Source organism: Lates calcarifer, linkage group LG9 (assembly GCF_001640805.2).
Source record: "Lates calcarifer isolate ASB-BC8 linkage group LG9, TLL_Latcal_v3, whole genome shotgun sequence".
Classification (NCBI taxonomy): domain Eukaryota; kingdom Metazoa; phylum Chordata; class Actinopteri; family Centropomidae; genus Lates; species Lates calcarifer.
Genome location: NC_066841.1, coordinates 20,221,218 through 20,235,201, shown reverse-complemented (window position 1 = coordinate 20,235,201; position 13,984 = coordinate 20,221,218). Strand labels below are relative to the sequence as shown.

General features: G+C 39.8%; 1 protein-coding gene across 2 annotated transcripts; it reads right to left on the bottom strand.

The window, feature by feature from the left end:
• Positions 1 to 1,283: 1,283 nt before the first annotated feature.
• On the bottom strand, positions 1,284 to 12,704 carry hmgcs1 (3-hydroxy-3-methylglutaryl-CoA synthase 1 (soluble)). 2 transcript variants are annotated; one of them, XM_018667831.2, is made up of 10 exons: positions 12,539 to 12,704; positions 10,791 to 11,248; positions 10,076 to 10,201; positions 9,377 to 9,541; positions 8,109 to 8,277; positions 7,426 to 7,596; positions 6,757 to 6,863; positions 6,534 to 6,659; positions 5,618 to 5,775; positions 1,284 to 4,638 (listed from the first exon to the last, which is right to left on the bottom strand). In XM_018667831.2, the coding sequence occupies exons 2-10, from the start codon at positions 11,236 to 11,238 to the stop codon at positions 4,561 to 4,563; spliced, it is 1,548 nt and encodes a 515-aa protein (XP_018523347.1). In that variant the 5' UTR covers positions 11,239 to 11,248; positions 12,539 to 12,704; the 3' UTR covers positions 1,284 to 4,560. The 2 variants fall into 2 exon arrangements, with proteins under 2 accessions (XP_018523347.1, XP_018523348.1); XM_018667832.2 differs by lacking the exon at positions 12,539 to 12,704 and adding an exon at positions 11,968 to 11,989.
• Between the last annotated feature and the right edge of the window lie 1,280 nt (positions 12,705 to 13,984).

Genomic DNA, 13,984 nt, shown 5'->3' with positions numbered 1-13,984 from the left:
CTACAGTCAGCTCTTAGACCAGAGGAGAGCTTTCCCATCATGCCCTGAGAGCAGCTGTACCTGGCCTCAAAAATACAGCTGGCTAGATCATGTGAGGTTGCCTATGCTTGCATGACATCAGAGCAAGACAGCATCAAGTAAGACACAAATCTAAGAGGCTGAATGATTCTGTGCATTGTCAATCTTGAAAGAGCGTATTAACTCAGACCATATCACCAGTAGATGCTGTTCTTCCACAGACAAACACAGAATCCTCCAAATCAAAAGAGTAGAAAATGTTATGACCCATTCCACCCTGCTCAATCATCACCGACACTACAGCTCTCTGTCCACCTAAATTGATTAATCCTGAGACTGCCAATTTAGGATACTAAATAAAGAGTATTTTAATCCAGTGGAGCCATTAAGATTAATGTGTGACACTCATGAACATTTATTTCTTAAAAAACAACTGCAGCAATGAAAGGGCCTGACTTGGAGAAAAAGAGTCAATAAGTTAACACTATTATATTTTATTCAGTGCAGTCCACACATTTTCATTTCCTCAGTGGATGATAAAGTGCAGGTATTCTACTGTTTGTTAGATTAGAATTTTGAATATTTTTTCAGCTGTAACCTGATTGGTGATTTGCAGCTGAAGAAGTTGATATTTTCTGATGTCTATTTTATATAAAAAATCTCGCTCAACAACATTTAATGACTATTAATTAACATAAGTGCATTTAAATACAGTAACTGAAATGCTATAAAATGAATTCAGACTCCAAATATACAGCCCTCAAGTTCAACTCACTTGGAGATCATGCAGCCACTAATAAGTTTAACTGGAGTCATTCTGCCAATAGTTTGGCATGACTTGTTTATATATCCTTTATTGTATCTATATATTGTGCATCTTGATTTATTGTGTGTATCTGACCTCCTAACGGTTTCCCACCATAACATTTTGGTGCTTTTTGATATAGCTGCCTCTGAGTGAGACAGAATTGTGCTTAAGTTTAGAAGAGAACATTTTTATATATTTTGTTACCCCTGAATTTACTTTGTTTTCTATAAACAGGATCCTGATGATGAGAACCTGAGAGATTCTTTCTTAACTTTGGAGCTGATATTTTGTTTGAGGATGCTCTGAAATGTCACTGTGGCAGGAATGGGACAGAAAGAATGGGATTAGCTGTGTGGTACTGTATGGCTCTGTAACATGGTTTTACTGCACCTTCAGTGTGTATTTTCATTGTTATGATGATTGGTAAAAAAAAAAAAAAATGATCACACACCCTACACATGTTGAAAGTCCATTTATTCTGAATCTACATGATTACACCAAGTGTCTAGATAAAATTAATCTGCTGAGACAACCATTCATTCATATTTATACAGCATAAATAATTTTACAGTTTGTAATGTACATTACCATCAACATAGGTAAAGATAATGTGACCTCTGAGACAGACCCTACAAACATGAAATGTTAGTCATACCAAGAGCACACACAGCGACACTGTGTGTGTGTTTGCTATGCTGGTGTGAGTAGGGCCTGACTCCAGAAGATCCAAGTCTGACTGTACAATTAAAAAGAATATCTGTACATTATTAGAAGAAAAGCGTTGTCTGTTTACAATTCATACATGCTTGTTGTAAGGCTTTTCAAGAATGTAGTCACCGTAACATCAACTGTCCCGACTCCTCTGATCCCTGTGTGCCTGTACACAAGCTGGTCCAGCCATCAACAGGAACAGGAACACACCAACACTGTTAGATTAAGGCTGATGTTTTCTGCCTGAGCTCTTTTCTTTTTGTTTTTTTTTTTGCCTGCTGACTGCAGCCACTGTCCAATCATATCAGTCAGTGTTAAACAGGAAAAACAACCACATTGAGATAAAAGCCACTGAAAACAAAATAATTTGCTGTAATCATAAGAAATGAAACATTTCTGCTGTGTATGTTGCACTTCAGTTTCCTGACCTAGAAATAGATTAAACAAAGCCCTTCAGCGGCTTTAATATTAATTCCTATGTTACAATTTAGCCATCTGGCTGAAAACCAACAACACTGTAACACAGTGCAATTCACATTCACAGTAGCAGGTTGATGTGAATGTATGACAGTTTGGTGTAATGCAGAGAGTCAAGTCAAACTCTAACAATCACCGCCTGGAAATGTGGTGTCACAACATAAACAATTCTTAGAGAAATGTCCACAGCCAACTGTCTGATATAGTCTATATATCCTTGAAGATGCAACTCTACTTTTTACTGACTCTGTGCACAAACTGAACACACTGTATTGTAGAACTGCTGCTGCGTCAAAGCTTTGAATGAGGCAGATCCAGTGCAGATCAGTGTATTTGCACAGGACCCATCCCTCAACCTTCTACCATTGCCTGTGCACATGGAAAACCAGAATAAAACCTGGTGTTGCATTAGATGCCTTGCCCTACATCAGTCAGTTTATACAGGAGTGAAATACACAGATGAAATGTTTAACATGGCAGAAGTCACATTTCCAGTTTTTTGGTCCATCTGTCTAAAACTAATGCAGTCTAATTCAGCACCTCTGCAATGAACCATCCCTTCATCAAAACTCTAGGGTCGTTAGAGAGGCGACAATTCAATATCATCATCATTTTGCATTACTCAGGGAAGTGTTTAATATTCAGTCCACCCTCATGTATATATCAGGGGTGCGCAAAAAATTAGAAACACCCCCAGTATAATGATAGAGTTCAACAGCATCACACAACACCAAACAGATGAGAAGCTCGAGGAAGGGAAGATTCATTGCAGCTGGGATTGTATTAGCCTGCATTAGATTTGGTTTGGTGGACTCTGAGTAGATGTTCTGCTGCTGCACTTGAGCAGACGTGGATATCTGCAGTGGAAACTTAAGTTGGGTAGACTTCTTAAGCATTGCAATAACATGCAGCCCCACATCCTCTCAGTGAAGGACTTCATGTTTCCCAAAGGGTGGTGACTTTAACATGTGTGAGTCAAGTCAAAATATAATCACAAAAAAGGAAAAAAAAATCTGACAACTCTATACTGTTCCTACAGTTACTACTAAACACATTTAGCTGACTGCACCTTTAAAGGATGACACTGATGTACTGATTTCCTTTTAGTTGATATTGGTTTAGACTAGTCTAAGCCTACTGATGTTGGCCACTCTCTACTGTGTGTTCTACAGCTCAGATAATGCTCAGAGCTGAGCTGTACAGTAAGAGGATCTCAGACATGCTGCAGCACTATGACTGCAGTAGATCATTTACAGCTAGCTTATTTACTCATTATATATGTTACTACACATGTGGTGGCAGTGAAAAGGCAAAATTACTTGTGGTATATTTGGGCTGCAACTGCTAATTATTCCCAATACAATAATGTAACCCATCTGATCATCTAGTCTGCACAAACAAAGAAACAAAAGAAAACAAAAAATCTCCAGCTGAGGCCCAAGCTTCAAATATCTTGTTTTGTCTGATCAGAGACACAAACACATTAAATTTCCTGTTATTCTACATAAACAGAATTGTTTGTGTATTGAGAAGCTGAAACCAGTTTGGCATTTTTGCTTGGTCAAATGATGAATTCAATATCAAATATTTTTTGACAATCAACTCATCAATTAAGCGACTACTTATTTCATCTTTAGACAAAATCTGTTACAAAGTATGATATAACACCAAGTTCGCAGTGCATCTGCTCAGGCTGTCGTATTACAGATGTCTAAAACAGGAGGCAAATAGAAAAACTAGGCTGACATCGGTGTTATCCACAAAAGCCTCAGTTTAACCTGTATCTACAGAGCAGAACTGGTCTTCTGTTTGAGTATACATTAGCTCAGCTACAGCAGTCAACAGGAGTTTAAAGACTCCAAGCAGTATGTGCAGTAGCCCCCTGTGTGCAGCATCACTAGGTCCTGGACTTGTGTTTTGTCACAGAAACTGCAGGGTCCTGTAGAAAACTGACCACACATCTTCAGAAAAAACTGAGGTATTGAACACAAACAGCAGAGTGGGGGTATGAGCTCCATCTCATGCTGGGTTGCTGTGGCAGCAGCAGCAGCACTATTTCGATACATAAACACAGTTGAGGCCCACTTCCCTTTGTTCTTTTAATCAGCAGGAGGCCTGAAGCCACATTAATTATGTTCATTTCCTCTTCCTGTCACTGGCTGCCAGCTGCCAGGAGGAATTCTGCGTCTTGAACTCAAACATTTGCCTGTGCTCCTCCCAAATAAACAACTGTCCATTTTGCATAAATGCAAAAGGAAAATATGTAAAAATGTAAACTTTGAAATAAAGGTTTTCTTAAAAAAATAAAATAAAAATTATTGTGACGACAATGGACAGTATATATGGAGTTGACAGTGTTACATGTGGAAGAGTACAGGCAGGACACAGAACATATCTGTCCACACACCCCCACTGGACATTTAAATGACAAACTTATTCTGACCTAATTAAGTTCAATGTACAATGATTTGGGAGGCGACACTTCTGACCTCTAGTGTTGTCTAGTCACTGGAGTTTGATACCTCTCAGAGGTAAGCTGAGTGCTCTCAGTTGCTGACAGCAGCCTCAGGGCATGCAGTGGCTGCAGGGATGCGAGGCATCTTCTTGGCTGGACTGGGGATGTGCTAGAGGAGGAAAAGAGACCATAAACATCATAGACACAACATCATCATAAACACTGTTGGTCAATAAAGCACTGAGTGTTTTATTTCTGATGAACTGTCCAAACCTCTCAGATGATCTGGGGCAGGTCTGCTTTGTGTCCCTAAAAGTCCAAACTAAACACGGAGAAGCAGTGTTCAGTTTCTATATCAGTTTCAAATATCTGAGCAAACTCTCAGAAAGATCTACTCCAACTCTCAGTTCATTTAAATCAGGGCTGAACTTTTCTATTTTTCTTTGGTTAAATTGAATCTGGGATGCTTTATACAAATCTTGTACTGAACAGGATATGGTTTGACATTCTTCAGTGCTTGTGCACAAAACAATAGCCTGTATTTGTATCTACTGCAGATAAAAGCAGACCTTCATTTGAAATGGGCTTATACTATAGACAGGGTTTTACCTCTAGTTCCCCCTGTTTTATGAAGATATTTATTTACTTTAGTACTTAGTCAGAAGCCTGGAACTGATGAGTGCAGTACGTGCTGAGAGAACTGTGTTATGGAAAAAATGGTACATTATAATGAATTTAAGAATTGACCTATTAGAGTGTGGGTTAGGTTTAGAGTTTCATCCTTAATGTTTTCCTTCCTGTATATTATAAACAGTTAAAAAATAGAATATTAATATTAAATATTCAATAGAAAAAGTAAAAAAAATCTAATGCATTAGTGTATAATGTTAATTGATAATTCTGGATTAACTTGGTGAGTACAATGGACAAAACTATAAATATAAGATCAAAGTTGATATAAACCACAAATACAACTTAAACAGCAACGCAAGGTCAGACCCATTTCTCCACAGGGATTCCCATCATCAGTTTCTACCATTTGCTGATCATCCACTGCATTTACAGATCTACAAGGTGAATTCCTTTGATTTATAAGAGATGTAATGATATGAAGTAGGAAACTGTCCTCATGTTTATTTCTCCTGTACCTCAGTGGCAGTGCTGGAGCGTACAAGTTGCGGCTCTGCTGGCAGGTCATGGTCTTGAGGTCTGCGGGCATATTCCCTGCGGTGTTTATCATCCACTCGCGTCAGGTACCATGTCCCTGGGAACAGATCCTCCACTGAGCCTCGAGGGACGTAGCTGGCTGAATGGACAGACGGAAGAAAATTATCACAGTGATAGCAAGCTGTGACAAATTCAGGACTCTCAACATCAGGACAAGTCCTGTTTGTGAGATGAACTCATTGTTCACAACACTGCAGAAACTTAACATCAATATGTTTCTAATGATTCCAGTTGCACTGGTGTTGGACCCTATTGATCAGCTATGGATTGGACACTGCCACTAACCCTGATGTATTTAAACCTCTTTTTTTTCCTTACACAAATGTGTTGAATTTGTTTGTGTGTTTTTATGTTTGAAAACCAGTTTGCCTAAAGTTGCATCCTGAGGGCTGAGTACAGTATTCTCACATTTCGCAAGATGTTTTACTTTTACTATAAATAATTCATGATTAATTAAATATCATTTTGGGAAAAACAAAAGTGATAATGAAAGAGAGAATGACAAAAACATCACTGTCAGCCATGCTTCATATTGCAGTGAACTACAAAGATGCCCTTCCTGTATTATCACACAACATGAAATGAAAAAATAGCACCCATCAAGCTCCTTCTTCCCTGGTATATTGGATCAACAGTCTCATAGTTACATAGTTGTGACAACTCCCCCAAAAACTTAACAGGAGTTTAGAAAAAATAAGCATTCATTGTTTTAAGGAGTTTGTGTTAGCTTTCCCTCCTGACAGACTGTGGCTGAGCTTGTGACTTGTCACTATAAATCACCACAGAGAATGGCTCCTTCAGAATCAGACATGAGCAGCAGTGGCAGCACTGTCATACCTAAGTGGTGAGTCTCCTCTCTCAGCTTCATATTCTCCGAGAATACAGCAGGTGAAACCTTCTTCCTCGAGTCCAATCTGACCTTCAGGTCACTCAGGCTGGATACGAGTTTGTCCAGACCAGATCCTGACACAAACATTCAACAAATCACATGGAAGAACACACTAGCATCTATATATTCTAATTTCATCCACATCACACAGTTTAACTGTGGTTAACTTACCAGGTGTATGGTCCTGTGTGACTCGGAGAGAATACAGAGTAGCAGCAAATCCTGAACCGTAGGAGAAAACTCCAATCCTCTGTCCTGCTATCTGTGAAGGTGTGTGTCTGCAACACAGAGGCAACAAAAAACTTTCCTTACACACAATAACACTCAAGTGTTATTTCGCAGCCCAAGAGTAGTTTCTGTGTAAATTCCTGGCTAGCTTTGTGCTGTGACTGTTGCCCTGAATGAGGCCTGTCAGACTAAAACCTGAGAGGAGTCACTGTGCTGCACCGCCTGAGGAAAAAAAAGAGTCCCTTGTATTAAAGAGACAGCAAGGAAGGTTGGTTTGTTGCGGCCGGGCATCCACCAGATACAGCTGCACTGAGTTCTGGCTGTTAAATCTCTGTCACAGTTCAGTTTCCACTGGAAGCATTTCAGAAGCAGTGCGTCTACAGCTGTTCTTCAAATGACCCATTTTGTGCCATTGGCCATTTGTTCTTTTCTCTGCTGAGTTATTGTTTTGAGTTGTTTTGATGACATTTTCTCAGGTAAGTTGGTTTTCACAAATTCCTGTAGGGAATGGCTTTGACTTCCTGGCTCTTTGGCACTGGTTTAATCACTTACAGATTAAATACAGTAGGGAAATGAATGAGAATCAGAGAAAACTTAGATACTGAGACATACTGTGCAATGAGTGATGCCAGGCAGCCGTAGACAGAGGGTGTGTACATGTTTCCATTCTGGTTGGAGATCAGTAGGGAGGCCTTGGTCTTCCTTTCAAACAGATCTGCACTGGCCTTCATGAAGGCCTTCTCCACATCCCGATCAAAGTAGGTCTCTTCTGGCTGTACATCTCTGCCATCAAAACACACACACACGACAGCAAGAGATTTGTGACAAGGGTTTTGTTTGTGTTGCCACAGAAGACCACGGTTGTGCTCTGGCAGATTTCAAGGAATTATGTCCAGAGTTTTACATCTCCATGCAGATAGTTTTGTTGTATTTTGTTCAGATTCTGAGATATCTGTCTCTGAGGTCTCTGCTCCACCTCAATACAATGGATGTAAATGGAATGGAGTTAGTGATCCTTACATTACTGAAAAATTAGATTTGAAAACTCATCAGTGGTGCATCAAACAATGTTCCAGTTACTTTAATCCACACACTATTTACTACTGTTTTCACTGACATAAAGTAATTCATATGGTTACATGGGCACACTGTTAACTGTGGCATATTCATTCTCATCACTTGAACAGGTAAACCTAAGAGCATATACAATATACCAAACCATCACATCTTTATGCACCCTCTGTACCTTTAAGAGTATGCTTTATCAAAGGACCAAAACCCGATCTGCTGGTTACCTGAAGGCATCAAGGCCTGTGTAGGGTCCCGTCTCAGTGTTGGGGTTGGGGTGGCTCAGGAAATCGTTCAGCATCAGTCTGGCCAGCGACTTCTGCACCAGCTTGCAGTATGGGGAATGAAAGACTAGAAAGCCAAAGTCCTCCAAGCTGAAGCGCCTCTCTGAACCCTCTGCCAAGAAGAAGAATGACAATAAAAGACTAGAAAACACTATTTACTGTTTTAAATGAATGTACCTGGCTTTGTTTGGTTTTGATTAGTGCAGTGTGCATGGCACAGAGTTGGGAGAGTTGTATGCAGACAAAGCAAGGAAAAGCCAAGCAGGGGACAACATCAAGTTATAGCTGGCTTTTCAAGATCACAGGCCCCACCATAGTAACCACTGACCCAGAAACATTACTTTTAATTCAGTAAATAACAAAAAAAATTGTACACGCTTAATTAAGAAAAAAAAAGTGTAGTTAACGCACTCATGCTGGCGTTTGCAACAGATTGTGGCCCAAGTGGGCCAGTGGAACATGCAATCAACTGGCCCAGAGCCTGGGCCAGCAGGCTGGTTATAATGTCGAACCCTGGCCAAGTGTTCACTGCACTATGCAACTGTGCCAATGACATAGGACAGTGTGTTGGGTATTCTTAAGAGTAAGTACAAAAATATGTGATAAAGCCAATTTCAAGGTCAGGAATACACCAACATGTCAGAGAGCTAATGTGCTTTGTCTTTGTGCTGTCATGGAAACTCCATTATACCAAACACCATTCTATCAATCCAAGAGCACAGAGCTGGACATGTAGTGCTACTTATGAATGGTTTACCAGTCTCAGATAATACAGTACATATTGCCACATCAGATAAAAGGCTCATCTTGTTAAACTAGTTCATGATCACTGAACTTATGTAAACTTCTTAGCACAGCCAACAGGAAAGATCTTAAACCCTCTTAACTAATTAGGCTAATTACCTGTCCAGTTCCTCCACTACACTCCCCTCCACATGTATGACAGTAACAGCACCTTTCCAACAGGACAGTACTTTGACCATCAAATATAAACAGGTAAAAAAAAGGCATCACTTGGTTACTACATAATACTATATAATAACTAGTCATACTATGTAGCAATATGTTGCATTTTTTTCTGCTGGAACCTTAGATCTGTGACTGTAAGTGTTTTACAAAAGGGTCTCCTGATATCTGATCTTTAATAACATTTATCTGATAAGGATTCTACTTGGGCTCATAAGGTTGGACTTATTCTAACCATAACCCACCTCTTTGCCACTGTGCATGGATCTTGTTGCGATACACAGAGTAGCAGCGGTCCAAGGCACTCAAGTAGCACTCTATCGACAACTTGCCATCCACCACCGGGTACTCTGACACCAGGTCTGGCTTGTAGAAGTCATATGCGTGCTGCATGTGAGTTCCTCGCAGACCTGCACCATGGCCACAGCAGATGTCAGAAATACACAGATACCACATTAAAACACACACACACACTCAGTTCATGACTGCACTGCCCCTAAGCTGGCAAACCACATCTTTTCACATGATAAATTTTGTTTTATGCTCACCTCTAGGTATTGTTGTAATAAACTTTTCTAGAGTGACTGGGGTAGTTTCTGGTATTAAGAAGTACAGTTCAACACCTCAGAAACATATACAGTTACTGATATAACCAGTGCAAAGTGTAATCATCACTCAATTGTCACACACAAAAAAACAACATAGAGAGCCTAGCTCTTATAAACAGATTGCTTCCAAGTGTCTTGCAGTGATCATTTCAGTACTGAACAGCTGAGCAGATTAAATCCAAACTTCAGTGACTTGGTACAAAGATTGTGAAATCAGTAAACATTCAGATAATGGGATCAACTAAACAACAGTGGTCTTTTATCAATAAATCAGACATTGAAGAGTGCTGCCTGACAAACTGAAAACAAGAGACAAACAGTTATCAGTTAACTAACCTCGTTCAAAGGCTAGAGGAGCATTAGGCCCAACCAGCATAGCCACTGCACCAGCACCCCCAGTAGGCCGGGCACTTCCTGTGGCGTAGACAGCAATGTCACCTGCTACCACCAAAGCGTAGCGCCCTGGAGAGAGGATACAGAAGAAACAGAAGAGGATCAGGGACACAGCATGACACATTTTTTTAAAAATATAAACAAATCTCTTCTCTAAAATGGAACAATAGTGGCATTAATTTCAAACAACACTGTCACATCAACACATGGTATACTGTACGAGTGTAAAAATCATCAGCTAAAACATATAATCTGATCAGTCAGGTATAAGCTGTAATCAGTATAAAACACAATGATAAAACTGACTTGATACCCTCTCCCTAATCTGTCAAGAAGACAAGCAAAAACTGGTTCTGCCACTACTGCTACTACTACTGCTGAGAGGGAGAACTGTTCAGACTGATGTTGTAAAACATTTTTTAGTGAGCAAGGAAGATTCCATCCAGTAAACTAATATTTTTGGGTTTCAAACTGTTCAGATTGACGTTTTAAGACATCACATCAGACTGTTGTTAGGCAGGCTTAGGATTTTAGGTCTTAAGGTTTTTTTTAAGGACAAGACAGTTAATTGAGAAAATAACCAGCAGATTAATCTATTATTAAAATAACTGTTAGGTGCAGCTCTAGAAAAGACATCCTACACAGTTTGTTGACTCACCATCCCATGAGCTAGATTCCACCCAGTTGACAGCATTGAAGAGTGCAGCTGTCCCACCATAGCAGGCATTAGTGGTGTCAATGCCCTCCACATCTGTATTGCCTGAGTCTTCAAACAGCTGCATGATGACTGTCTTGACGGATTTGGACTTGTCAATGATGGTCTCAGTGCCAACCTCCAGTCGACCCACGCTGTCGTAGGACAGGCTGTTCCTCTCCATCAGCCTCTGGACCACCGTTAGGCACAGAGAGTTGATGTCTTCACAGTCTGAGCAGAAGCCCATGCGAGCTTGGCCCAGTCCCACAGTGTATTTACCAGATGGCACACCATCAAACTGCTCCAGCTCGGCCTGGTCCACATACTGGGCTGGGAAGTACAGTTCCATGGCAATGATACCCACATCTTTGGGCCACGGTCCCAAGCAACTAATTGCGGCTGATCCAGGCATCCTGAATGGGCTGAGGAGAAAGGTTTGTGTATGTTGTTAGTGTTCAAGTACTACCATTTTGAAATGTCCATAGTATTTAATCAAGTGCCTGCAATGCCTCCAAAATACTAATGTGGGACTAGGTGCAATCATATACAGTCAACAGTTCCCAAAACTGAACAACTATAATAACATTAAGTCAGTTAAAATGCATTATTACCAGCCACTATTTGCATCCCAGAACACCCTCAGGCAAACTAGCTTTTTCTTCCATTGTACAGCTTTTAAAAGACTACAGTCTGATAACTTCTAGGTAAACTAGAATCAAACTAAAACACAACAGTTTCAAAGAAATATGAAACGTTAGATTAAGTCAGACATCAAGTTTGTGTTGGCTCAGAAATCTTTCAGCTAACGTTATTTGGCTAGCTAACATAAGATTATGGCTATCTAACAAGGTTACTGAGAACACTGACCAGCTAGCATGTTAGCTAAGATCGTTGCGCTAGCAGTATGACACTTTGTGGTGGTCGATATACTACTACTTGTCTGTTGATTTTTGTGCGACCTGACCTTCACATACAAACCAAACACATGTCGTTAGCTAGCAAAAAAGACAACAAACACATACAAAGCTGCTCGCATTAGCCAATTAAGAAGACACAAGCAGGGTATTTTCAGAACTAACGCTAGCTAGGTTAATATGGAGTTTTATAGTTAACAGCTTGCCATAACGGTTATTACACGTACCTAAGCAGCTACATAAAGCGGGTGTTCAGGAGACAGACACCAGATAATGACAGGAGAGAGTAAAACTGGGTGAAAGGGCAACGGGATTTCCTGGAACTTAAGTCGTTTAGGACCGGTCCCGAAATATGTAACCCGTTACACTGTCACACTGAAGGGTTGATTATGTAAGAAAAGACCGGTGTATTACCTAAAAGAACAAGAGCATCGAATATGGAGAGCGAAATTGATCGGTCACCGAATTCGACATGTCATAATACGGAGTATTAGCATGTTTTCAGCCACAGTGAGATGGCTACCCGGAGCAAATAGCTGACGGACCCACTTCCCATCCAACTCATGGAATTGAACTTCACCTCAAGCTGCTGGGTTTAACGTTTACTGACTTGTGTCTTATGATAATTGTATAACAGCTGAGCCAGAAATGTGCTAGATAACTTAGCGAAACCCCTGATTTGAACAGCGACAACTGACTTCTCTGTTAGATATGTTAGAAACAAGACATTACTATGCATTTACTTTCTTATTCGAAATTAAAGATATGGCGCTGTAGAACGCACATAAAGCTTCTCACCTGTGTATGAAGTCAACTGGAGTTTACAGTTACTTCTCCGATGTTACTGGTGTGTAGCCCAGCACAAGTGTATTTATATTTGACGATGACCGAGCAGCGTACACCCTGTACTACAGCACCTGGCCTCTTGTCCAATGACAGCTCGCACACAACATGTGACACTACCAAGTCCCGCAGGATTCTGACCAATCGGATTTTAGGAACCACAACCACGCGCCAGAGCCGTATCGGTGGTCCAATGGTGTGAGATGTACGATGTCTGGTGAGAGAGAGGAACCAATCAGACTGTGAAAATAATTCCTGGCGTGTCAGTGGTACAGAGCAGCGTGTCCATGACAACATGCATCCATTCATAGAGTCAGTGGCTTCGCTGTCAGGTGTACACGGTGGTGGAAAAGAGTTATTAGAACTTTTACTCAAATAAAAGCACCAATACAACGACGTAAAAACATTTGTAATAGGAGTTAAATTAAAGTTACTAAGTCAAACTGCTATTTAAGTAAAAATAGCAAGTAGTAATAATTATCAGCTAAATGTACATAAAGTATCAAAGTAAAAAAGTACTTGTTTTTACAAAGAGATGCAAAACAACCTCAGAGACAAAAAATGAACTAAAAGAGATGAAAAATTATCACAGAGTGATGAAAAGTGATCACAAAGAGACATAAAATGATTACAGAGACACAAAACAACTATGAAGAGCTGCTACATGATTCCAAAGAGTGGGGAAAAAATGACTTCAAAGAGACTATACATAGACATACATACATACATACATATATATATATATATATATATATATATATATATATATGGAGGCGGAAGGCCCCATGACTCAGTTTTCTCATAATCTGTTTATACTGTGATCAGATTGTTAATCACCAGATAAATCTGAGGGTTTTGTAAAAGAGATCACAAGCCAAAAAATTGGAAAATGCTGGTTTAATGTTTTTGCCATGTTTTTTTTTTATGCAAAATCTTAACCTGAAAAGAAGCAAGCTGTCAGATGCCTTCTGAAATGTAGTAGAGTGGAAATATAGGTTATGTAAAAGAGAAGTACTTGAGTAAAGTACAAGCAACTCAGAATTGCAGTTCACTACAATGTAGATAAATGTTCTTATTTAAGTTTCACCGATGGGTACTAATACTGCAATCACCCTATTGCAAAGAGATGTAATTAATTGAATTACTCACTGTTGTATACATTACAAAGTCACTTCACTGCACCTGTCTGTCTGTCTGTCTGTCTGTCTTGATTTGGGTCCATCCTGTCCTTCATTCACACGTGATAGGCCTAGCTCAGTTATGTTAGTGCCATATAAACACATAAATACACTCAAACTATTTAGACATTGAAGACAGACATCAACACCATTTGTAATAGTTTAAAAGTTATTTTAGTTCTGTTTATCTGTAAATGCAATGATAATAACAAGATGTACAGTA